General features: G+C 40.1%; 1 protein-coding gene across 1 annotated transcript in view; it reads right to left on the reverse strand.

Annotated features, from left to right (window-relative positions):
• Positions 1 to 27,859, reverse strand: part of LOC124867304 (neural-cadherin-like) — a 260,114-nt gene that overhangs the window by 207,071 nt on the left and 25,184 nt on the right. The window contains exons 5-11 of the mRNA XM_047363684.1: positions 17,721 to 17,841; positions 14,566 to 14,728; positions 12,062 to 12,730; positions 10,692 to 10,883; positions 8,990 to 9,433; positions 8,583 to 8,913; positions 7,058 to 7,151 (exon numbers count right to left, since the gene is read on the reverse strand). Of these exons, the coding sequence (XP_047219640.1) occupies positions 7,058 to 7,151; positions 8,583 to 8,913; positions 8,990 to 9,433; positions 10,692 to 10,883; positions 12,062 to 12,730; positions 14,566 to 14,728; positions 17,721 to 17,841 (2,014 nt within the window). The remainder of the gene's footprint in view (positions 1 to 7,057; positions 7,152 to 8,582; positions 8,914 to 8,989; positions 9,434 to 10,691; positions 10,884 to 12,061; positions 12,731 to 14,565; positions 14,729 to 17,720; positions 17,842 to 27,859) is intronic.

Here is a 27,859-nt window from a genome sequence, read left to right on the forward strand (position 1 = left end):
ATGTTTTTATCCATGGCCTGGGGCACAACATTGTGCTCTTCAAACCAATCCTGAAACATTTTTTGTGCTTCTTATTGCTGAAAGAAGCCAGAACTAAGAGAGAATACTGTTTCCATGGAAGAGAGTAGCTGGTCTGTAGCAACGCTTAGGTAGGAGGTATCTGTCAAAAATAACATTCACAGGGATTTGATGACCAAAGGTTTCCCAGCAAAACACTGGCCAAATCATCATACTGGCTCCACTGGCTTGTCTCGTTCCCACAATGCATCCTGGCACCTTGGTAAGTCACACAAACACCTGAATCATCAAACCAGGCCACCTTATTTCATTACTCCTTGATCATGTGTTGTTCACGTACCAACTGTTGATATTTTCAGCAGTGGACGGTCACCCTGACTGGTCAGTAGCCATGTAGCCCCATACACAACAAACTGTGTAACACTCTGTATTCTGACAGCATTACAGTCTTCAGGAGTGGAACACACCGCACATTTTGGTTATTTTGTCAAACAAGATAAAATGCATTTAAATTGTGTAAATCATTCAAAGGTGTGTTTGTTTGTTTCAGTATAATTTGTGGGTTCCAATTACATTTTTTATACCGTAGCCAGGAGGGGTAGGCCTTATAAAAGCGGGCAGTATTCAGTTGTGTGATATGAATGGCTGTAAACCTGACCCTAAATAACAAAGTGTTTGTAAGACATTAAGATCATTTAAAGATCCAGAGGTTAAAATCATTGAAACAACTGCAACAAGATCAAATGACTTTATGGATGTTCTTGAGTACTTCTCAATGCTTTTATCTTGATCAACACTTATTAAAGTGGTGGCAAGAATTAAAAGAGCTGGGGGGCTACCACAAGGAGTTTAAGCCACAGTAGCCTGTCTGTCAGATCACACTACATGAACAGTGAATCAATGAGCCTTGGCTGCCCATCACACCGTCACTGGTTTGCCACTGTTTCTCTCCCTGAATCACATCTGATGGATACTGGCCAGTACAGACTGGGGCTGCCCATCGGGAGCTGTCATTATAGGAGCTGAGATGCTATGACCCAGTTGTCTGGCCGTCACAATTTGACTCATTCAACTGCTTATGCTTACCCATTTTCATGCCCAAGTATCTTATATATATATCCCACCCTTGAGCAGGTACGATTATGGAGGGACAATAATTGGTATGGGCTTCACCTGTCAGCGGTCATAATGATATGCCTTATGTCTCAGTATAAATTGTTTTGGCCAAATATTCCTTTTGTTAAATAAATAAGAGTTAAATATCATTTTAATAAAACAGTGATTAAAATAACAAAATCTGTTCATGGCTCGATATTAGATTGGCGGCAGCGGTTTAGCTTAAGCAAATAGAGCAGCGCTTGTGTTTGAAAATCACAATGGAAAATATCCACTGTGGTTAGAGGGATTTTTATTAAATACCCTGTGAAAATATGGCAACTCTGATGTCAGTAGAGTCAGATGTAAGATGGCAGCTTTAGCACAGTTGAAAAGCTGAGATAAAACCATAAACGACTTTACAGCTTACAAACTTTTCTTACCATCAAGCAGGCATAATCTGCATTTCAAAAGGAAGCTGCTGTTGTACTCTTTTGATTCACAGCTTTATATAAATTGCAGTAACTTTGAGCTTGTGAACATCATCTCTTTTGCCATCTGGCTCGATAAGTGAGCCACACGTGCAATGATGTGAGAAACACTGGCAGCCTTCTGGGAAGCAGGAGACACACGGAATCAATGATTCAAGTTCTTGTCTTTGTTTTGTGACAACATAGCAGACCGGGAAGTAAATATAGATCTCTAAGGGAGGGGCTTGGTGATGGGGTTCTATCTCAGGAGTTGAAGCAGTCTGTATCTTACCTGCAGCATAAAAGTCTCCCAACCATTATAGGCTGGAAAAGTATTGTGCGCCAATGTATTTTGAAATTTGTGTTCCACAAGGTCTGTTATTTGTAGCTGACCCTAGAGCAAGATGATGTTCAACCTAGGCAATAATGGACTTTCATGTAAATATGCCAAAGCACTATTGGCATCAGTGTTTGTGTCAACAGATATAAAATAATCTTAACTTAAGTTGTTTAGAAATCTGCATTAGATTAGAATTGTGCATTCCTAATTTCTTTCTGTTTATTAAAACATTCAGAAAGCCGCTACTGAGGGTAAGATAATGACTACTACAGGTGATCCATGGAACACCACTCTAAAAATAACCAACCATGGTTTAAAAATTGAGTAATCTAGTTATTATTGAGGTTATGTGTTTACTGGTGTCAACTTTAAGATCACAAATAAACAACAGATTTCGACAATGTTCTCAGTGTTAGCAAATACATAGATCACAGAATTCTTGACTTACTTATGTTGGGCTTTTTTTGCCAATAAAAATTGGGAAGTTCACATATTTGGGGTATTTAACAGATGATAAGCATTTCCTAAAACACGTGTTAAGTCTGTGTCATGAATGCATTTCTTGATCAGTGATGGAAGGCATGTTTAAAGGAGTTATAGCAGAAGTAACAGTACCATATAAATACACCCACACTAAGTGACTTTGGGTTATGTTAGAACCCTAATGGTAATATAATTGCAGACATTAATTTGTTGATGCAGAATACCCTAATGTAATCTGCTAAACAAATCTTATCAACTAAACAAAATGTATCAACAATACATTCTGATAAGTGGAATTAAAGAATTTTGGCTTTACTTTGATTAAAAATTTAGCAGTGACTTACCTGCTGATGGTGGTCAGAGGTCCCGGTGATGCAGATTGTATGTCAGACCCATTTCTGTCAGTCTGCCTCAGGGCAGCTGTGGCTACAATGTAGTCTACCACTGTCATTGTGCAAATGTGTGCATGAATGAGTGGATGACTGATTGTAGTGTAAAGTGCTTTACAGGTCCTTCTCAAAATATTAGCATATTGTGATAAAGTTAATTATTTTCCATAATGTAATGATGAAAATTTAACATTCATATATTTTAGATTCATTGCACACTAACTGAAATATTTCAGGTCTTTTATTGTCTTAATACGGATGATTGTGGCATACAGCTCACGAAAACCCAAAATTCCTATCTCACAAAATTAGCATATCATTAAAAGGGTCTCTAAACGAGCTATGAACCTAATCATCTGAATCAATGAGTTAACTCTAAACACCTGCAAAAGATTCCTGAGGCCTTTAAAACTCCCAGCCTGGTTCATCACTCAAAACCCCAATCATGGGTAAGACTGCCGACCTGACTGCTGTCCAGAAGGCCACTGTTGACACCTTCAAGCAAGAAGGTAAGACACAGAAATAAATTTCTGAACGAATAGACTGTTCCCAGAGTGCTGTATCAAGGCACCTCAGTGGGAAGTCTGTGGGAAGGAAAAAGTGTGGCAGAAAACGCTGCACAACGAGAAGAGGTGACCGGACCCTGAGGAAGATTGTGGAGAAGGGCCAATTCCAGACCTTGGGGGACCTGCGGAAGCAGTGGACTGAGTCTGGAGTAGAAACATCCAGAGCCACCGTGCACAGGCGTTTGCAGGAAATGGGCTACAGATGCCGCATTACCCAGGTCAAGCCACTTTTGAACCAGAAACAGCGGCAGAAGCGCCTGACCTGGGCTACAGAGAAGCAGCACTGGACTGTTGCTCAGTGGTCCAAAGTACTTTTTTCGGATGAAAGCAAATTCTGCATGTCATTCGGAAATCAAGGTGCCAGAGTCTGGAGGAAGACTGGGGAGAAGGAAATGCCAAAATGCCAGAAGTCCAGTGTCAAGTACCCACAGTCAGTGATGGTCTGGTTGCTATGTCAGCTGCTAGTGTTGGTCCACTGTGTTTTATCAAGGGCAGGGTCAATGCAGCTAGATATCAGGAGATTTTGGAGCACATTATGCTTCCATCTGCTGAAAAGCTTTATGGAGATGAAGATTTCATTTTTCAGCATGACCAGGCACCTGCTCACAGTGTCAAAACCACTGGTAAATGGTTTACTGACCATGGTATCACTGTGCTCAATTGGCCTGCCAACTCTCCTGACCTGAACCCCATAGAGAATCTGTGGGATATTGTGAAGAGAACGTTGAGAGACTCAAGACCCAACACTCTGGATGAGCTAAAGGCCGCTATCGAAGCATCCTGGGCCTCCATAAGACCTCAGCAGTGCCACAGGCTGATTGCCTCCATGCCACGCCGCATTGAAGCAGTCATTTCTGCCAAAGGATTCCCGACCAAGTATTGAGTGCATAACTGTACATGATTATTTGAAGGTTGATGTTTTTTGTATTAAAAACACTTTTCTTTTATTGGTCGGATGAAATATGCTAATTTTGTGAGATAGGAATTTTGGGTTTTCATGAGCTGTATGCCAAAATCATCCGTATTAAGACAATAAAAGACCTGAAATATTTCAGTTAGTGTGCAATGAATCTAAAATATATGAATGTTCAATTTTCATCATTACATTGTGGAAAATAATGAACTTTATCACAATATGCTAATATTTTGAGAAGGACCTGTACAAGTACAGGCCATGTACCATTTGTTGGACCATTTGTTCACCACTATACCTCCCAGTGTCATCTGCTACTATATACCCCAGGATAGTCTGCAACCACAACTCCCTGCAGGAATTGCAGCTGATAAGAAGGGGCGTCGCAGCTCTGATGTCACAGTGGGCTATATAAGGACACGGGAGACGCCCCACCTTTGCTTTTTCTCCCGCTGGAAACCAAGACGCGGTTACCACGCAACGGAGGCGTAACATTCTGGAGAAGAAACCACATGTGGGTTTTCATTAATTCTCCTCACTGGCCATAACTTATGAGAAGCTCAACGAGCTAAGCTTGCAGGGATAGGAAAACCTGCAAGTTTACTTTACCGATCGAAGGCATGGATTTAACATCTAACCCAAGAAAAACCCACGGAGGTTTTCCAAGGAGATAAAATGTTCCTCTTTGTTTTTGTTCCAGTCGACTGCTGACGGTCTGTCATATTTTTCCTGTTTTGCCAAAGGAGGAAGGTCAGCCATCATTGAGTTTGTTATGGACGTGTAACCAACTCCTCCCTCTCCCTCTGCTCCAGAGAAGACCACACCAAGTAATCCCGTTTTGTTTTTATTTCTATTAGAAATAGCTTGGGCAGGATAGAGTAGGATTTTAGAGCGATTTAGAATCGCCACTTATAGTCCAATGTGTTCTAAGTTGTCTTATGAAACTTATTGAAACTTTGATTGCTGTTGGACTCTGAAACCGCCGTGCTTTGAAGCTGTGCGTGTCTCACTGTGTTTGAACACCTGTGCGTAGGCTCAGGTGAACTTAAAGTTCAACTACTAGAACCTCATGGTGGAATACTAACTATTCCTTTGGCTTCACTCTTAGTGTTTTTTCATTGGTTGCCCCCTAAAAGGTTTTATGACCCTTTGTATTTCACTGAGCTCCAACTTTGGGGGTTTTATGACTGCCGCCTGGTGGAGTCCGCTCCCAAAGCTCTGTTCAGCACCATATTTCCTCTTGTTTTGCCATAACTGCTGGTTTGACTTTCATACACACTCAATGTTGATTTATCTTGTTTAGATAGTTATTTTACCCCTTTTGTGTAGAATTTTTGCATGCTTGATTAGGTGAAGATTATTGAATCAGGTTTATCAGGGCTGTTGATTTAATAAATATTCACGTAGATAAAGAGAAAGCGTTTGTGTTTATTTTGAGCAAGAGTGATTTGTCTGTCAAAATAAGGTCAAAGTTCCCCCACCTTCAGTGAAGCGGTTGATTAAACAGTGACATCTAGTAATAGTTATCAATTATATATATATCAATACTTACAACGCCAGAGGACATTTTGATTTGTAAGTAATGACTTTTGGTTAAGAAATAAAAAAATTTCAAATTATGATTTTAAATTATAATTCTTGATAAATATTATTTAATCAATAATCATAATTCTTAAATATTTATCATGTACTACATTTCTTTTAGATGGTATTTTTTCTGTCATATTTTTACTTTACAGGTCACTTTCAGAAAAACAAAGATAAGGAAAGAAGAAAAAATAATCCCAGAGCTAAAGTACATTAACCATTAGTGATACCTAATTTCAGGTATTGAGTTATTGTGTATGCATGTTTTATATGGCTCCGTACTCCAACTTTTAAATGATGTAATTGCCTCATAAATATGTCATGTTCTGAAGGGACCTGTCAAGGATACACTCTTTTAAATCCAGTGTACTGAAGCAGGTATAAGACATTCAGAACAACGACTACTCGACGACTAAAACTGGACACCACTTGGCTAGGATCTAAAGTAACATAAAAACTACTACTACTAATACTTTTGATGCATTCATTCTTTATACTGTATGTATTTTACAGGGTGTACCATGCGTGGCCTTCTATTGTGGCAGACCAGACTATATTACACTGAGAGATCAACATCTCGCTTTTGTTTGTTTTCCATATTTAGTGATCACCTGGTGATCTGGGGGTGAAAGTCCAACGCAATATTCACGGTCTATTGGTTTCCTCCTTAGTGGCCAGATAATTATTAGCTGAATTATCTGAAAATAGGTTGGACTCCTGTCCATAGTCAGTGTCTAGTGACTGTTCATGACAGCAGACAGGTCGTTTGAATAGCAAAGCTTGAGATTAAATAATTATTATTCATTCGTTGCTTCAACATTTGAGTCACATTTAGCCTCCAACAGTATGTGTGGCCTATATGCCACAGAAGTTCTTAACATGTGACTAAAATGTGTTCATTCTGGATTGGATAGAAATAACACTGAATATGCTATATTAAGTTCATGGTAGAGTGCAATTCACTTAAAGCTGCATTTGTTAATATGATGGGGTATTACATCTGACTGACAAAGCAAATAGCACTAAAATACTTCAGTACAAAAAAAGATCAAATTGACGTTCAGCACATGCCGATTTATCGATATTTGCATCATGATGTCTTTATTTCTGTCATATTAGACATGGTGATAAAAGCAAAACCAAGTATTAAAATAAACAATAAAAAAGAAAGCACTGATCTACCAATTCTATTTTACCTTGGCATGTGTCCCTCAAAGACATAGGTCTTATTATCCCAGTCATCAGGGTCAGGAGCATAGACCTTTCCGAGCACTGTTGTTGGCATACGGCCTGAAAAGAGAGGCATAAATTAGCCAGTCTGTCCACGTGTCACTGATACAACCATACAAAACATACAGCTGGTAGCAAACACGCTGCCCTGTCCTCCATTTCATATGAACGTTTGCCCATAAGTTTAAATGTCAGGTGTACATTTTATACTTGTTAAAACATAGAAAATCTAATTCTGTCCAGACTTGTTGCTTAAGAGGAGGGACTGTTGCAAAACCTGTGACTTGATACAACTGGCAAGACTTCCTTTCATACATAACTTTTGACCCATCTTTGATTCTAAACTAAATAAAGTATATTATATTCAATTTATGATCGGAGTCGACCGTGTGACATAGGTATAAATTAGAGTTATTTTGCATTTCTGTAAAACTGGAGATTTATTGGACCTGTTGTTATTCTAAAGTGCCTTGAGATTACATTGTCATGAATTTGCACTGCAAAAACAAACCGAATTGAACCGAAAAGGACATAATGTGACCAAAAAGAATGCCGATAATGTATAAATTTGACAAAAAATGTTTAGTAAAAAATAAAAGGACTGGGTGCACATGCATTCACCATTTCTTCTCAGTAAGTGAGATAGGGAGTGATTTGCCCAGAGAAATGACAATGCAGAAGAAATAGTCTGGTTAGAATGCACAATGATTATAATCAAGCAGAAAGAACTACAGGTTGTGGAAATGATTGAGAGTGTATCCTTCAAACAGTAAAGGAAGACCTTAAAATGATGACTTTTTCTCTGCAGTTTGTCTTTGCTAGGAGTTTTGAATGTGAAAGTTAACCAAAATTGAATGAAGTTGTTGTCATTCGTGACCATCAACAGGGCTATTGAATTTTTCCACAAATTGTCACCTTACAACCACAGACTCTGTTGCCTATAAAAAAGCTTAAAAGTATGAGATGCATAGATATTTAGCTACCTTCACAATGATTCCCCAAATAAAACTCAATACAATATTAAATAGAGTCCATCTGTGTATAATTGCATTTTAGTATAAACCCAGCTGTTTTGCGAAGGCTTCAGAGGTTTGGTGGAGAACATTAGAGAACAAACAACATCATAAAGACCAAGAAACACAGCAGACAGGCCAGAGAGAAAGTTGTGGAGAGGTTTAAAGCAGTGTTTGGTTAAAACACTGCTTTATGGGGACAGGTAAGGCAAAATGTTTAGTTTATACGTGCAAATTGAAAGGTGTTTCTACAAAGTATTGTCCAAAGGGGCCTGAATACATGCCCCACGATCCAGATTTGTATTTGAGAAAAAAAAAAAAACATGAATTATTATGCAGGTATGCAGTACTTTGTGCTTTGCTCTCTTTAATTTTAATAAAAGAAACTGAAGTTTATGATGTAACTTCCTCCACCAGGATGAGGTTGATATCTTTATGTTCAAAATGTGATTCAGGCCTTTCCCAGTAATCTCCTCACCTCTGTGGCTGTTGATAGATATGTGCTTCTCTCCCGCTACATGAGCGTGATCATTTTGGTCACCAATGGTCACAGTCAGTGTGTTGGTCACTGTTTTGGCTGGATGACCACTGTCACTCATTACGATAGGAAGGAGAAACTCTTTCTGGCGCTCGCGGTCAAACGTCCTCAGAGCTGTTAGGGTTGCAGAGCCGTTCAAATTGTCCTGGAGGTAAAACTCATTGCTGTAGCGGTACTCGGGTGGGACAGTGAAGTGAAAGGGCAGCCCATTCTCAGGAGAGTCCCGGTCCATGGCTCGGAGGAGGGTGGAGGTTTGGTTCAACCTCACTACCTAAACAAGGAAGAACAGTGTGAGGAGTGTTTTGCTTTTTCAGAATCACCAATGTCTCAGAGTGAGTCCAGCCTACCTGTGGACCTGCCACATTCTCAAAGACTACAGGAGAGTAGGCAGCCTCAAACTCCGGACCATTATCATTAACATCCAACAGAGGCAGCTGAACTGTGGCACTGCCTGTTAGAGCAGGGATCCCATGATCTGTTGCTATGACAACCAACTGATGTTGGGCTGTTTTTTCTCGATCCAGTGGCCGGGCCACAGAGAGTACACCAGACTGGTCAATAGTGAACAGACCCTCAGTGTCCGAGTCCTCTGACAGGCTGTAGGTTATGTCGCGGTTCTGGCCTGAGTCTGAGTCACTGGCCACCAGACGAGCCACGCTGGTTCCCACACTGATGTCCTCAGGTAGTGGAGCCAGGGACAGAAAGTGTGGAATGAAGACGGGAGCGTGATCATTATAGTCCTCCACCTCGACCATGCAGTGCAGAAAACTTGAGAAGTCCAGGTCCTCCACCTGGAAGACAAGACACACAGGAGTACTTTTCACAGAAAGACGAATCAGAGATCCTAAACATTTTCCATCTCATTAATATCTTTTAATTCTTAAAATTTTTCCAGATTCAGATTTTTAGAATTCCTAGTCAATGTTAAGGACAGTTATGGTAGCCAGAAACTTTACATTTGTTGTAAATTTATTTCAAACCAGGTTAAAAAACCCAAATGGTACACAAACAATGTCCTGTAAATTAATAGATTAAAACAACCTTATGCACAATCTAAAAATACTGATCCAGAAAATGTTAACTTAAGGTGTGAAATGCCAACTGGGCCAAAGGGCAACATATTTATGACTATTTGCATCTCTCAGTTAAAGTTTAAACTGGATTGAATTTTTTTGTGTTTTTCTCCCATAAATTGGTTTCCATATTATTCAGAGTTGGAATACTCTAAAACAGGAAATGTTGGGTCCTGTTGGAACGTTTTCAAATCTATCTGTAGTCATTGTAGGTATTTGTAGATTTTTCCAAACAGGTCTTAAAATTCAGTCATTTCAAAATGAATCTACTGAATGGTAAATATTTTTCTATCAAATGGCTTTACAGCATTCTCTCTGAGTTTGCTTTTAATGGAAGGTCAGAGTATTTGGAGGAAAATACTTTGTAATCTTTATTTCAGAAGAACTGTGTCAGAATCCTTGAGATACTTTAAATCTTCACATTATGTATGCTGCGGGGAATCATCGAACCTTCAGACACCTAGTTGGACCAAGCTCATATTTTCAACTAAAAAGGATTTATCTACATACCCGTTTACCCCTCATCAACCACAGGTTTTGTATGAAACTGAATGTGATAAAGTGATGGTCAGAAATGCAGGCAACAATACAGGTCAGTTTGGATGTAATAGAAATAATAAAAACAGAAAGAAATATTTACTATAACTACTCAAAGCAAAATGACAAGAACTGACAGCTCGTAACAGAATGGTACAGGGATGTAACAGGAGGTTCTTCCAATGGGCTGAGAAAATCACGGCGTATAAGTAATGAGAAGTGTAATAGCTAAAGATAAACCAGTATACTGGGGGCAACTGAACAACAGGTGTGGGAAGCTGGTAAGTAAGGCAACCTGGGAATCTCAGGGTTGGGAATTACAGAACAAAATAACCGAACAGTTCAATACACAGAAACTAAGAAAAACAAGAACCAAGCTGATATAAAACCTTAAACTCATTTAAAGGCCGATGTTTAGATTTCAAGAGACTTTATTTACCTTCAGTGTAAGGTTGAACTTCTGTTCGCTGTGTCGTTCGTAGTCCAAGCGTTTCTTCAGCCTCAAAACTCCATGCTGCTCCTGCTTGTGACTGACCATGTAGAACTTCTGCTCTTGATCTCCGGCCACAACACTGAAGGTCAGCTGAGCATTTTCTCCAGTGTCTCTGTCCTCCGCAGCGAGCTGCAGGACCTTGCAACAAACAGTAACATTGTGCTAAGTAGACTCGGTACATACATGGGGAAGTTGTTTCATTTTGCAAAGAGTAAAACAAGGACGTTTTCACAATATTCTGCAACATGAGGACAGCACCAACTCTGTGCTATTCAAGACTAAACACTACAGTTTCCTACCATTTTGGGACACATTAGGAACAAACAACTACTTTGGAGAAACACTGCACTTACTGTCAAACAAGGTAATGGTAGTAACATGCTAAGAGTCTGATTTACGTCCAACATTACTGATACATTTCACAAAGTGGATAAACCAACAAAAAAGCATAAGACTACCTTCAACCTCACCTCATACCAAATGGAATACTTTTTTTCAAGTTTGATGTTTAGACTTTTCCGCCTGAAACAATAATTTTTCCAATGCAACAGTAAAATAATATTATGATGACTTTTAATGCAGATAATAAGGGTGTAAACTTCTGACTGCCACTGCAAGTCCCAGATTCATGACTTGCAAACAATATGCTAAAGATGTATCATCATCCAGTGGGACACCTACTAAATGATTATCATTCACTAGAAATACTATAAACATTTTTAAGAAGCCTCAAGATTTTGCTCTTCAGTAACCCAAAGCATGAAAGTGATTAGTTAACCATTTTAACAGGAATAAAAACTTATATTAAGTCTAAAAAACACCACAAAGCCCTGCTGAGATTACCATTTTGAGTTATGGTACTTTGATCAAATGAACATTTGCTGTTTCTGAACTGAGTTTGTTGTAAACCTGGCTAATGAGACCGCAGAAGCACTGAGCTCTGCCACATCATCCACCTTAGCTCTGCTGCAGGACAATTTCCTGTTTAAAAAAGGAATTTGTGCAAATTAAAAAACAAATTAGTTCCACTTAAGTTATCAACAACTACCAGATGGCATGTTTAGGAAATGAATTTGGATCTGTGCCATAATTCTGATACATCTGAGCATTTTGAGTCATTAAAAGCTGCAAACAGGTGCACAAAGTAGATGCTTTAGACTTTCATATCCCGGTAAAATATTTAAATTCCTCAAGGTTTAACATATAAAAGCAAAAACAATCAGGTGTGAAGTCTCTATTTGCACGTATTCCTTCTAAGGCGGAAGAGCATGCGTTAAATAAGCTAATCTTATGAATTATAGACAATGTTAACCCACCTCTGCATTGGGTTCTGCATTTTCAGAAATCCTTGCCTGACAGGAATGATCAATGAATCTTGGAGCATGGTCATTTACATCCTTAACCTGAATGGTTGCAGTTCCAGTTCCTGTCATCCCTCCTCCATCTCTGGCCTCCACAACGAGGAGGTAGGACTCAATCTGCTCCCTGTCTAGACCTCCTAAGCCTACCGTAATGGTTCCTGTGGTGGGGTTGATGGAGAACATATCTGAGAAGGCGGGCACTCCTCCCTGTTTGGAGTTTGTGACATCTAAAATGCCCACAATCCTGTAGGACAGCACAGCATTCTGCCCCACAGCCGAATCATCCAAGTCGGTTGCAGTCATCTCCATAACGGATGTCCCGATTACAGAGTTCTCTGATACATCTCCGTGGCAGCTGAGGGGGCAAGGGAATATTGGAGCGTTGTCATTGATGTCCCACACATTGATGATAACGTCAGTGAAGCCCGTCAGACCTTCACCCCCCTCATCTGTTGCCAAAACAACAAAACGCCAAACAGCGCGTTCCTCGCGGTCCAGCGTCCTCTGAGCGTAGATCTTGCCTGTGACCTCATCTATTATGAATTCACTCTCAGCACCCTGGCCATGGAGGGAGTACCGCAGGGCCTCCTGGTCCGCATCCTTATCTGGGTCGGAGGCTGTTACCTAAAATGTCACCAGCACACAGAGAACATTAGGAGAGCTTAATTTTTTGAAATGCCAGATGCTTGCTGAAATATTGGTGAGTCGAAGAGATCTCTTAAGTGAAAATGTTCAAATGTTGTTGTGCTTTGTGGATTTAAGAACTCTACCAAGCTAACCTGTCCGGGAATTTTTTTTTATTTTAGCATCTAAAGTGTGTAAAATGTGTGCCTCATATGCAGAGATGGATCTGGTTGTTATAGTTGAAACAAAACGTACAATCGCTATTTACAGTCATCAAAAAAGATTAGGATAATCAAATCTATATTCAGTTCTTTCAAAAAATTTTACATATATAAAGTTCATGTTTTTTTCCAATATGACTAAACAAGAAATTGATTTAATTAGGGTAAACACAAACAATTTACTTTGTTTCATTATTTGAACAAAATATCTCCAAAAATGTGTGTTCTAAGGAAAATGCGAGGACGACAATAGCTAGCGTAATCATCTTTGGTTAAACCCCTTTGATTGGATCATAAGCTGTTCCGTGCCTTTTCAACACTTTCTTCTCCCTATCGGTCTGGTAGAAGTTAATCTTGATTTATTTTGTTCAAAAACTGTAGATTTAGAGCTGACCAGCTTTTTGGATGTTTATTAGCAAAGTCGAAGCTTGCTTTTCCATTCTTAAGACCTTCTAGTAATTTGTAACTAAAGGTAAATTGTCTGTATTTACTTTGCTGATTTTCCTTTAAGGCAGACTTTTATATTGATCAGCCTGCCTTCTGTACTGTGGTCCTTACCGGCCTGGATGTTGTACAGGGTTTTTTAGTCTGGAGATGATCCACCACTCCTGTCTTCCATGAACATCCAGGCCTTTTTGTATTGCTGAGATCACTAGTAAATTATTTTCTTATGTGAATGATCCAGAATGTAAATTTTGCCACTTCTGGCATTTTTGCAATTTCTCTGATGTCTTTCTTCACAGCTTGAGGATGGCCTGTTTCTCTGGCGTGAAGAGCTGCTTTGAATGCAAGTTTTGGTTTCACAACAGAAGCTTAAAAATGCAAATACCACACATGGAATGAGCTTTAGATGTTTTATTTTATTTAATTTTTTTTTATCTCATTAACAAAAGTTATAAAACGGAGCAGCTAGACCTTTAAATAGCTTTTAAGTGAATTTTACAATTTCTTTAGGGCCCTTTTTAAGTTCTCTGATTTGGATGTGAATACCTGAAAATGCAACTTGAATCTATTTCAGTAAACAAATAAAATAACAAATGTTTAATTGAATATAGACCTAACTGTATGTGCAGAAATATATGGACACGCAAATGAAAAAAACTCTTTATAACTGTATATAACTTTATAACTATAGCTATAGTTGACCACAGCTCGTGTGGCGGGAAAAAAAAAACTCTAATTAAAATGTCGCTGTTGCACATGGGAGTGGGTGGAATATAAAAGTGAGCATTCAGTTCTTGAAGTTAATCTACAGGAAGTGTAAAAATATAAGCTAGCAAATGGATTTGATTACATTTGGCAAGAGCCAAATTGTGACAGCTCTGTTGGGATTTCCCCATTAAGCTGTATCAAGGAAGGAAAATAGTGAACTGGTAACAGGTAACCCAAGCTCAATCATTACCCCAGGGTACAAATTCTTGCTTGTGTTGCCAATTATAGAGCTACTGTTGCTCAAATTGAAACAAAAGTTCATACTCGTTCCAGAGCTTCTCAAGTTTGCATTTATCTCCTGACACAAACAAATCTTTCATTATTTGACAGCAATCTAAATGATCCTTAAATCAAATATCTGCATTGGTCCATTTGCTGCCTGCATCAGACTGCTGGAATTACCTGCAAGACAAAAACTGGTGAACCATCCAGTTCCTCAGTCACGCTGCCGTAGTACTCGTTCACAGTAAACACGGGAGCCTCATCATTCTTGTTCACCACGTTCACCGTCACTGTTGTGTAATCTTCCCACTTCCCGTCCGAAGCCAGGACATGAAGTTTGTATCTGAAAGTGTCAAATTTAAGATGAGATTTCAGAAACAAAACCTCCACATTCTGAAGCAGGCATATGCTCCTGCTGGGTTAGCAGCCCTGACAGTCACATTTTAATGTCCGGGGTACATCATTAGGCACATTAATATTAGATCCATGTTCCAAAAACCAGTAAAAGAACCAGCCTTAAAACTGTACAGGGTGTAATTCCTGGCACAGGCCCTGAAAGGTTAGTCAGAAATATTTGCTAATTAGTCAAAATCTCATCTTTCTGTCTGATCGTTTTTAAATTTAAGGGTAACTTAACATCCGCCTCTTAACAGACATAGTGGCTTTTCAAATATATTCATAACCCTTGAATATTTTCACAGTTTGTCACATACAAGCCTAAACCTTCAATAAATCTTGTGGGATTTTATGCAATGGTCCAGTACAAAGTAGTACATAAAAGTGACGTGGACGGAAACGATGCATGTCAAAATCACTCAAGCTCAGGCAAAATGTGTGTGTGGCATCTGTGAGCATCAATTTTCAAATCTTGCCACAGATTCCCACTTGAAATAATTCAATTCAGAACCAGTATTATCTTTACAAACAACTCCCCTCACGCAAAAAAAACCACTACATTTACAAACGTTTTTGACTGGAGCATTTTAACGCATCAACATCCATTTATGTAAACTAAATAAACAATCTTTACAATCCATCCCCTGCTGGAAGGTAATGATCTGCCTAAGTTTCAAGCTTTTTGCTGCTTCCAACAGTTTGTGTTTTGTTTTGCAGAATTGCCTCCAGTTTAGCTCCATTCATCTTCACATTAGCTCTGACCAGCCTGCCTGTCCCTGCTGAAAAGAAAATCATCCTCACAGCATGACGGTACAACCGCCATGTTTCACGGTGGGGGTGGTGTATTGAGGGTGATGTGCAGAGTTTTTTTACACCACACATAGAGTTTCACATGTTGACCAAAATTTTTGAACTTTACATCTGACCAGAGAACTTTCTTCCACGTGTCAGGCAGTGAGTCCCCTACACGGCTCAAGGCAAACTGCAAACCGACAGTCTGACAGCCATGTGTAGAGTTGTCCTGTCACTAGATTCAATTACTGAAGCTGTGGATCTCTGCAGCTCCTGTATAGCTACCATACGCCTCTAGACTGCTTCTCTGATCATTGCTCTCCTTGTCCAGTCTGTCAGTTTCAGTAGTCTTACTAGGTTTGCAGTTGTACTACATCCTTTCCATTTTGGGTGATAGAATTGACGGTGCTCAGAGAGATGTGTAAAGCTTGATATGTTGTTTTATAATCTAACCCTGCTTAAAACATCTTCAAACCTTTATCCTTGATCTCTGTCCCTGTTCTTTGGTCTCCATGATGCGGTTTGTCCAGGTTTGAGAGTAAAGGGGAATGAATCCAGATGGATGCCATACTTTTTAGATGTCAATTTTAAAAAGAACTGAAAACCATGTATCATTTTCCTATTATGCACTGCTTGTGTTGGTGTATCATATAAAATCCATCTTTATAACACAAAATGTTTGTGATTGTAACGTGATAAATTGTTAAAACGTTTGTTGTGTAAACTTGCAAGGCACTGTTATAGACATACACACCTTTCTAGTAAACGTTTCTCTGTTTTCTGTTTTCACTTCTGCAACTCTGAGATCAGACTTGTGTAAAAACAATATGAGTCCATCCATTTATTATGTTTAATTCTGTATATTAAATGGTTACACTTGGTGTATCATATTTGGAAGGCTGATGTTGGTAACAAGTTGATCATTGCCCCAAACTGAGATACACTTGTCATTCACACTTAGTGAATGATAAAGTAATATTTAAATTAGGAATACATTTATGTTTGGGAGTTTAATATTTGTTTTTTACTTTTGTTTAAGATTAAACAGTTAATACATATACCTGCAGACAGCACTAAACCTTAGGTTTAAAATAAAATCAGGGGATGAAAAAGGCTCCGTTTGCTTGCCAGTAGTGTGTAGATACAAGATTTCTAGAAGCAGTTTAAACAGGCAGCTCATTCAAATCAAGCTTTTTTACTTTCTGTATCGATTTTACTGTTAAACAGCCATGAGAATCAAGTTGTTATACATCATGTATATAACTTCAAACATTTGTCTGTCATTTTCAATGAATTAAGTACATATTGACATACTCCACCGAGTGACTATAGAGTCAATCTTTGTGCAGAAACTACTGTCAAAATCATTTAAAAGGACAAAAAGAATTACACGGACCTCAGTGTAAGGTTTTCTGTATATGTTTCAGAAAACACCAGTGGGAGCTCTGTGAACACAACCATTCAGAATGGGACTTCATTTAATGCCTACAGGAGCATTTGATCTGAATGAATGAGTTCAGTGACCAGAAAACAATGTGAAAGGTTAATATAAAGAAATGGTGGCATCAGAAGATGTTTCTGTGGCTGCAGCAAAAGAATCTCTCTCCTTCCTGCTACTTCAAATCAAAATCTTTGAGAAATTCGTTATAAGGCTAAACTCTCCTCCAAGTATGTTTGAGCCACTATTACATGATAGATTGAATGTCAATATATTTTGATTCATGCGGATTTTTTTATGTTTTGAGATTATTTTACATAAACAAGCCAAGTCCTATTAGGTGTCTATAAGGGGTTAATCTGTAATGTGTTGTAAGTGTGCATTAGATTTTTTAGATAAACCTTCTTTTGAATAACGTGGGGCTTTTATTTTGGATTCTGCCTGTGCTGTAACATTTGCAGAAAATAAACAACAACAACAACAGCAACAAAAAATGTTGCTTGCTGAATCAAATATAACCTGTCAACCTGTCAATTAAAATCATCAGATCTAATCAAAGGAAATCTAAAATAATTTTTTTTAAAACTCCAACTGAATCATCTCCGGTTTCAACAATTACAACTTAGTGCTAAAGGATAGAAGTAGTGGATAATGAAGTGCTTTTAACGTGTAGTAACACAGACCTTTTAGCCTAATCCTGTAATAATACCTTTTGTTCTGTTCGTAGTCCAGAGGCTGAGCGATGAAGATTGCTCCCACCTCTGGTTCCACATCAAACACGCCTCCTGTGTTTCCTGAAGTGATCTGGTAACGCAGCTTAGCATTTCCACCTGCATCAAAAGAATAAGGTGAAAAAAGTACAGCAACTTCTACAAAGAAAAATATATTTTCTCTGCATAAAAACCATTTAGAAATGATACAAAAGCATTCTTTTTCTCAAAATATTAATCTGAACAATCTATCTAAGATCCCTCCCAAATTGACTTTAAAATATCTTGATCTTTTTAATTCAAATAAACATTTTTGGTCATTTATTAGTGGCTGATCAATAAAATGCTCCCCTAAATGAAATTACTTGTAAAGTCATGGCCTGCATCTCAATCCACCAACATCGATGTTAATTTGAAGGGGAAAGACGAGGCTTCTAAAGACGAAATGAGATTCAACGCTTATTAAGGAGATGAAAGTCAGGGAAGGAGGGAGTAGAATGCTCTAATCCAGATCGTTTTGTACTGTCTGTCTGTTTTCTTTATAAATGAGACATTAGGGAATACATAGGATTGCATTCCGTTGATTCATCCTCATTGTCTTTTTTTGTACTTGTATAAATCCCTTAAGCACTTCAAAAATGCTGAAATCCAAAAGGAGGAAAAAACATAACTGTACAGGGAATAATACAGCAGTTAAAATAAACAAACAACTTTAGAGAAAATGAATGTTTTTTTCCCAGATGTACCAATTTTAAAGTTATATCCCCTCCCTGGATGAGGTGCATTACAGAAAACAGAGTGCCAATAAAGATGAACTGGAGTGCTTTATTTGTGCCTTTTCTGGGTATGTTCTATAACCTATCTTTCTAAAGCTAATCCTTACATTTAACTGTGATGCAATATTTTAATTGAGACACTGTCTTTATGTATTATGTATTGTGTTGCAATTGTAAATATATTAGTACCTATATTTATTTGTCAATTGTACCTGCTTCCTTAACCATAATTACAATTTTACAAGATGTTTTACTTAAATACTAAGATTTGTATAGAAAGAATAATAATAATAATTAATAACAGAAAAGTCAGAATTATAGCTAGATGACAGGTCAGAGGCTCCTCCTTAATTGGCATATGCCCAGGGCTCCAAAATGCCAGGGATCACAATAATGACCTAATAAACTCGTAGCATGTGTTATTTTTTTTTATTGAAGGTGTTGTATGTTTGATGAGGTATACCTACACCAGACTGGCTTGAAAATCTTAAAAAGACTAATCTAGCTAAAAGATCAACACATGAATGAGACAAAGGGATCTTAAAAATATATAGCCTTAGAAAAAAAAGCTAACATCTAAAAGGAGTGTGAGTAACATAATCAGCCAATTTTCCTTTAATCAATCCTAATCAGTAGGTCACTGAAACATCTGATTTTTTTCCACCTTTCATTGATTGAATAAGGGATTGCTGTAAAAGTGATGACTGCATGCAATCAACTGCCCACTGTTACCATATGCTTGTTTAGGAGGAGGGATTGCTGCACAGACACTGACTCGATACATAGGCTGGGTTCCCTTAGATAGAAAACGTTTTTATCAAGTGGAATAATAAATCGAACTAAATTGCATTTTTACCTCCTCCAAGGAAGTTATGTCTGTATGTGTGTTTTAGCAACTTTACGGAAAAAGTTGAATTCTTTTGAATGTTTTACCAGAAGTGTGTCTTAGCCCAAGGTAGAAACCCTCTACATTTTAGAACTAATTCGGATCAGGATCACAATCAAGGTCCATTATTTTGTTTTTCTATGGCTTCAGGGACCCTATTTTGGGTGGCAGAGGTATGCAGTCTCTGACTGGCTTATTTTACAACTAGGATCAAGAAAGAACTTATGTAACTGACTTTGAATATTTTTATATGATTGGTAAGTGACTACTTCTTTCTGAACATAACCTGGATCTGTTTATTTTGTGAATTGCTCTGAGATGACATTTGTTGTGAGCCGGTGCTATGTAAAAAGACTGAGCTAAATTTGAACTGAATTAGATAAAGGTTAAGAACAAATGCTTGGATGTAAAAATGGGGATCATATAACAATTATTTGATTGAGATTTTCTGTTGGATTCAATATACTACTCCAATTGAAACTACAGCGGTTAAGTTACATGCAGTTGAAGGACCAAAATGCAAACAGGAACTTGGGAAACACATGTCTGTCCCAGTTTAAATACTGGGACAGAATGAGGAGATGGCATCACTAGCTTGTGAGAATAATCAGGTATAGCAGCTGAAACCAATGAAGAGAGAGAGCTGAGGGAGAAGAGTAAATGAGCAGGAACAGACAGAGAAAAACACGATGAAATGTCTAGCAGAACATTAATGCAAAAATGTGCATAAACACTTAATAAAACAGAACAATAAATCGAGAAAACGCACCTAACAATAGACACAGGGAACTGAACTGACAAAAATCTAAAAAAAACTAATAACAGCAAGGAAATGGTCAAAATTAGACACAAAAAAATAAATAAAATCAAAACCCCAAACACCTGGAGATCATGACAACAGCCCTTTTTTACTTTCTTTTATGTGTCCTAGTCCTTAAAAAATGTATTTGCTTGGTCAGACCTAAAAATACTGTAAATTGGTATTGGCCAGAAAAAGTCTGAAATATTTGAAGACCGGAAAAGCAGATCAATTTATAGAGACATACATACAGCATTAGAAACAGTAAACTACAAGCAGGTCCTAAATAACTAAGGGTTAAAAAATAAAGATAAAGAACAGCAGGGAAGTGACCTGTGAATGTAGTTTGCCTCGGGCTACAAAATAACAAAGTCTTCCTCTTCACAAGTTTGCTTACATTGTTTTATTTGTTATAAAAAATTTATAACAGAGTACACTGGAGCAATGAAATATAGATGTTTTGGGTAAATTTCAATGTCACGTTCAATGCCTGACATCTAGACATGAAGTATTTTTCTTTGAAACCCACTTTTTCAGTTTTGTTGGGAGATTTGTTTCATTCTTTAATAAATAATATTTAAAGAGGGCCTATTATGCAAAATCCACTTTTTGATTGTTTTTATACTTCCATTTGGGTCTCTAATGCTTCTACCAACAGTCCAAACTCTTTTTTCTAGAAAACAACTGGCTTCAAAAGCTGTGTAATTGTGATGTCACAGTTACACAGGCACCTAGAAACATTATCTGAGTCCCGCCTTTGTCTAGCAACTGAAGCGGAGCTCCGCCCACTTCATTTTCAGTAGAAGATCACGTCTCGCCGGCTGGTTTTACCTTACACGAGCTTTACAATGGCTACCCTCAAAGGCAGATGTTCTGTTGTTGGCTGCACAGACCCATGCTTGTGTCCACGCAAATTCTCCTGCTGTCGGATAACAGAGATTCGTGGCTTCATTTTATTTTTGAGGGCAATGTTCCCGTCACACTGCCGAAGACAGTACTGGTTTGTTCGAATCACTTCCCTAGAGACTGCTTTGAGAACTCACATCAGTACACGTCAGGATTTTCAGAAAGACTTAGACTGATTGGAATGTATGTACCTGACTTTGTGAAGTGCCTTGAGACAACATGTGTTGTGAATTGGTACTATATAAATAAACTGAATTGAACTGAACTGAATTGAATTGAAGATAAATTAAGTCCCTACTGTCCGTGGCAAATCTGTAGATGACAGAAATGTATTTTAAATTTTGGTTTTGTTTTCATGTGTACCAAGTGCTGGTTGCAGGTGCGTTTAGATGCAGCTAATGAGCATAAAAGTGACAGAGCCCTAAAACAGCTCATTCTGAAAGGAGCTCTAAAAAGGGGGAACTGAGGAGGTGAAATCTCATTGTCTGAGAATGATTTTGTGCGAAAAATTTAATTAACATTTTTGTATCCCAAGTGTATAAAAGGAAGTATAATAGGTCACCTTCAATAAATAATAATATTTAATAAGCAGAACCTCAATATATAAATCTGTAAGCTGTCTCACAAGGTCCAAATTTACATCTTGATGATCCCCAAAACCTGTGGACTGATGAGACAAAGGTGTACCTTGATGAAAGGTGTGTATCCTGTTACATCGGCTGTAAAACCAAAACAGAATTTCAGAAAAAGAACCATGCAGATCACCATATCTCTAATCAAACATCTTCATTTCATGTTCATGACTTCATTGCTGCTGTTCGTCCAGGAAAGTCCTTCTATGGGACTGAAACAAAATGATTAAAACAATAGTGACCCTAACTTCCTACAACAATGTAAAAGACTCATTTCCTTGGTGGCAGTGTGTGACAAAACCAGGTTTAGGTTTAGGAGGCAATTACTTTTCCACACAGGAGCAGGTTGGTTTGGATTGCTGTTATCCCTTTACAACGGAAGTCATCATTTCAAAAGTTATTTTTGTATATAGTCAGGTTATCTTTTTCTTATGGTAACATTTGTTTAATGAACTGAAACATTTTAGTGTGACAGAAAAGCAAAAACAGGAAATCTGTAAAAGAGGAAAACAGTTTTTCACAGCACCTCATAGTATACCCGTAAAGTTGTCACAAGGAAACGAGGGCTAAAAGCAAACCTAGTAAGACTAGATAAATGAAATAAAACATGAATGCCTGTCTTGTCATTTGGAAATATCGTTGTTATTGAGAGCCTTTTCTTAAATGAAACATTTAAATACAACCAACAGTACTATCAGGGTTTTTTTTTTTTCTTATATAACTTTTAGCTAAATTATTTATTTATAGGCGATAAAATATAAACAACACTACTCTTATATTAGCCTTTCTCTCTCAGTCAGCATTTAAATGATTTCAGCTTCTTTTGTTGTGAAAAAAGAAAGATGATCCAGAGCTGGTTAAATTTCAGTCACATCACCTAAAAACGTACAAGATTAAACTGTGAAACACTGTGATCATCTTATCTGCAGGCCTCACATATAAACCACTAAAGGAGCTACATCCACTAACATTTACTTTTCTTTCACATAGAAAGTACTCCTGGATCAGTGTTTCTGTGGTCATTTTGTGTCTCTGCTCTGTTCTCTCTAACTTCCAGTCGGTCGTGGCAGATGGCCGCTCACACTGAGCCTGGTTCTGCTGGAGGTTTCTTCCTGTTAAAAGGGAGTTTTTCCTCTCCACTGTCGCTACATGCATGCTCAGTATGAGGGATTGCTGCATAGTCAATGCCAGTGACTGTCCCACTGTCTCTTCATGCTCATCAAGGAGGAGGGAAAGCTACAAGTCACTGACCAGATGCAATCTGCTGGGTTTCCTTAGACAGAAAAACCTTTCAACCAATTTAATAATAAACTGAATCTCACTGAACTGTTTGATAAATAGGATCAATTAGGATATATGTAGCCGACTTCAAATCGGTGTGATTTGATTGAATTGACTTTGTGAAGTGCCTTGAGACAACATGTGATGTGAATTGGCGCTGTATAAATAAAACTGAATTGAATTAAATTATATTTTCACATATATTTATGTTAATTTGTATTATTATGGTGTACAGCTGATGAAACCCCAACATTCAGTTCTTTAAACAAAAAAACAAAACTGTATATCGCAAAAGATCAATAAAAATAATATTTAACACAGAAATGTTGTGTTACGGCCTTCATAATCACAGGAAAGACTGCTGAATAGTCAGTCAGTGACAACCTCTGCAATGAGGGTAAGTCCCAACAAAAGGTCCTAGCTATAGAAGCCGGGTGTTCACAGAATTGGAATTGCTAATTCTAATTAGCAAGCACAGAAAGGGTAAAACATTTTAGTATAGTTTGTGAAAAAATGTATCTCTTGCAGCTTTCATTTTGTCCAACCGTGTATTACAAGAGTCAAACATTGGAATATTTTAATTAAATGTAGAATGCCCGGGCCTCTACCACCGCCGCGGCCCGGGTGGTGGCAGAGGCAAAAACTCAGACCTGGGAGGAGTTCGGTGAGGCCATGGAGAAGGACTACCGGTTGGCCCCGAAGCGATTCTGGCAAACTGTCCGGCACCTCAGGAGGGGGAAGCAGTGCTTCGCCAACACTGTTTACAGTGGAGGTGGGGAGCTGCTGACCTCGACTGTGGACATTATCGGGCGGTGGAAGGAGTACTTCGAGGATCTCCTCAATCCTGCCATCACGCATTCCCTGGTGGAAACAGAGGCTGGAGACTTGGGGTTGGACTCTTTCATCACCCGGGTGGTTAAAAAGCTCCACGGTGGCAGGGCTTCGGGGTTGGATGAGATCCGCCCTGAGTACCTCAAGTCTTTGGATGTTGTGGGGCTGTCATGGTTGACACGCCTCTTCAACATTGCGTGGCGGACGGGGACAGTGCCTCTGGACTGGCAGACTGGGGTGGTGGTCCCCCTACATAAGAAGGGTGACCGGAGGGTGTGTTCCAACTACAGGGGGATCACACTCCTCAGCCTCCCTGGTAAGGCCTACGCCAGGGTATTGGAGAGGAGAGTCCGGCCGATAGTCGAACCTCGGCTTCACGAGGAGCAGCGTGGTTTTGGTCCCGGCCGTGGAACACTGGACCAGCTCTATACCCTCTACAGGGTACTCGAGAGTTCATGGGAGTTTGCCCAACTGGTCCACATGTGTTTTGTGGACCTGGAGAAAGCATTCGACTGTGTCCCTCGTGATGCCCTGTGGGGGGTGCTCCAGGAGTATGGAATCGGGGGCCCTTTACTAGGGGCCATCTGGTCTCTGTACAAGCAGGAGTTTGGTTCGCATTGCCGGCACTAAGTCGGACCTGTTCCCGGTGCATGTTGGACTCCGGCAGGGCTGCCCTTTGTCACCGGTCCTGTTCATAACTTTTATGGACAGGATTTCTAGGCGCAGCCAAGGGCCGGAGGGGGTCTGGTTTGGGGACCAGAGGATTTCGTCTCTTCTTTTTGCAGATGACGTGATCCTGCTGGCCCCCTCTAGCCAAGACCTACAGCATGCACTGGGGCGGTTCACAGCCGAGTGTGAAGCGGCTGGGATAAAGATCAGCTCCTCCAAGTCCGAGGCCATGGCTCTCGACCGGAAAAGGGTGGCTTGTCCTCTTCAGGTTGGAGGGGAGTTCCTGCCTCAAGTGGAGGAGTTCAAGTATCTCGGGGTCTTGTTCACGAGTGAGGGAAGAATAGAGTGGGAGATCGACAGACGGATTCGACAGACGGATTGGTGTGGCTGCCGCAGTAATGGGGACTCTGTGCCGGTCCGTTGTGGTGAAGAGAGAGCTGAGCCGAAAAGCGAAGCTCTCAATTTACTGGTCGGTCTACGTTCCTACCTATGGCCATGAACTTTGGGTCATGACCGAAAGAACGAGATCCCAGGTACAAGCGGCTGAAATGAGCTTCCTCCGTAGGGTGGCTGGGCACTCCCTAAGAGATAGGGTGAGGAGCTCGGCCATCCGGGAGGGGCTCGGAATAGAGCCACTGCTCCTCCACATCGAGAGGAGCCAGTTGAGGTGGCTCGGGCATCTATACCGGATGCCTCCTGGACGCCTTCCTCGGGAGGTGTTCCAGGCACGTCCCACCGGGAGGAGGCCGAGGGGACGACCCAGGACACGCTGGAGGGACTATGTCTCTCGGCTGGCCTGGGAACGCCTTGGGCTCCCCCGGGAGGAGCTGAAGGAGGTGTCTGGGGAGAGGGACGTCTGGGCGTCTCTGCTGAGTCTGCTGCCCCCGCGACCCGGTCCCGGATAAAGCGGAAGACGACGAGTACGAGAAATTTTTTCTCTTTACTATTATTTAGTGGGTTGACTACTAAACACATATTCCAAATTCAAAGGCTTCAAAACAACAAAATATCTAAAAATTAGGGCAAAAAACAAACTGACACAGAAATGGAAAAATTGTTTATTCATTGTTGTAAAATAAAATAAAATAGTAGAACCTTCTGTATATTTTATTTTTTGTTTATGTGTATGTATGGTGTGTGTGTTCTGTATGGATGCTTCCAACTCTAGGACATAATGGCAAAAAGGCAATGGCTGTAAAACGTGAGACTATTGACATTCCCGATTGATCTAAGTTGGTAATTGAATAATATGTCAAGAGCTTCTAATTGCAACTACTATGATATTCTCATTTAGCTTTAGCTCCTACATAAGGGCCTGTAACAGTTCCCATGATAATACACAATCCTCTAAAGGCCTAACCCCTTTAGAATATAACCCCATATATACACTCACCGGCCACTTTATTAGGTACACCTTGCTAGTACTGGGTTGGACCTCTTTGCCTTCAGAACTACCTTAATTCTTAATGGCATAGATTCAACAAGGTACTGGAAATATTCCTCAGAGAGTTTGGTCCATATTGACATGATTTGTCAGATTTGTCGGCTGCACATCCATGATGCGAATCTCCCGTTCCACCACATCCCAAAGCTGCTCTATTGGATTGAGATCTGGTGACTGTGGAGGCCATTTGAGTCCAGTGAACTCATTGTCATGTTCAAGAAACCAGTCTGAGATGATTAGTGCTTTATGACATGGCGCGTTATCCTGCTGGAAGTAACCATCAGAAGATGGGTACACTGTGGTCATAAAGGGATGGACATGGTCAGCAACAATACTCAGGTAGGCTGTGGCGTTGACATGATACTCATCAGAATCAGAATCAGAAAAGCTTTATTGGCAAGTACGTTTTTGGACATACAAGGAATTTGTTTTGGCATAGTCGGTGCAATACAGTACAAATTAAACAGTATAAACATATCTACAATATAATATAAATATATGTGCACAGTTTTAAGTGAGTGAGAGTAAATATAGAGCAGTAGAAGATGCAAGAGCAATACAACAGTGCAGGTGATCATTGTGCAAGTATGGCAGTGCAAGTAAAGCAGGAGTCCAAGCTGAGCGTTAATGTAACGCATAGAGTTACAGGTGTCCTGTCAGCAAAAAAAAAGGGGGCGGGGGGGGGGGGGGGGGGGGGGGGGGGAAGGGAGAGTGTCAGGGTGGTTTCCAGGCTTTGTTAACCAGGCTGGTGGCAGATGGGAAAAAACTGTTCTTGTGGCGTGAGGTTTTGGTCCGGATGGACCGCAGCCTCCTGCCAGAGGGGAGAGTCTCAAAGAGTCTGTGACCGGGGTGGGAGGGATCAGCCAGAATCTTCCCTGCCCGCTTCAGGGTCCTGGAGGTGTCCAGTTCCTGGAGCGACAGTAGACTGCAGCCAATCACCTTCTCAGCAGACCGAATGACACGCTGCAGCCTGCCCTTATCCTTGGCTGTAGCAGCGGCGTACCAGATGGTGATGGAGGAGGTGAGGATGGACTCAATGATGGCTGTGTAGAAGTGCACCATCATAGTCTTTGGCAGGTTGAATTTCTTCAGCTGCCGCAGGAAGAACATCCTCTGCTGGGCTTTCTTGATGAGGGAGCTGATGTTTGGCTCCCACTTGAGATCCTGGGAGATGATGGTTCCCAGGAAGCGGAAAGATTCCACAGTGTCAATTGTGGAGTCACAGAGGGTGATGGGGGCAGGTGGGGCTGGGTTCTGCCTGACGTCCACAACCATCTCTACTGTCTTTAGAGCGTTGAGCTCAAGGTTGTTCTGGCTGCACCAGTCCAACAGATGGTCCACCTCCCATCTGTACGCAGACTCGTCACCATCAGAGATGAGTCCGATCAGGGTGGTGTCGTCCGCAAACTTCAGAAGCTTGACAGACTGGTGACTGGAGGTGCAGCTGTTGGTGTACAGGGAGAAGAGCAGAGGAGAGAGAACACAGCCTTGGGGGGAACCGGAGGCCTTCAGGAGTGGGGACTTAGGGGCCCAAAGGGTGCCAAGAAAATATCCCCCACACCATTACACCACCACCGCCAGCCTGAACCGTTGATGCAAGGCAGGATGGATCCATGCTTTCATGTTGTTGATGTCAAATTCTGACCCTACCATCTGAATGTTGCAGCAGAAACCGAGACTCATCAGACCAGGCAACGTTTTTCCAACCTTCTGCTGTCCAATTTTTGTGAGCCTGTGTGAATTGTAGCCTCAGTTTCCTGATCTTAGCTGACAGGAGTGGCACCTGGTGTGGTCTTCGGCTGCTGTAGCCCATCCACCTCAAGGTTGGACGTGTTGTGCGCTCAAAGATGCTCTTCTTCATGCCTTGATTGTAACGAGTGGTTATTTGAGTTACTGTTGCCTTTCTATCAGCTC

Source organism: Girardinichthys multiradiatus, chromosome 4 (assembly GCF_021462225.1).
Source record: "Girardinichthys multiradiatus isolate DD_20200921_A chromosome 4, DD_fGirMul_XY1, whole genome shotgun sequence".
Lineage (NCBI taxonomy): Eukaryota > Metazoa > Chordata > Actinopteri > Cyprinodontiformes > Goodeidae > Girardinichthys > Girardinichthys multiradiatus.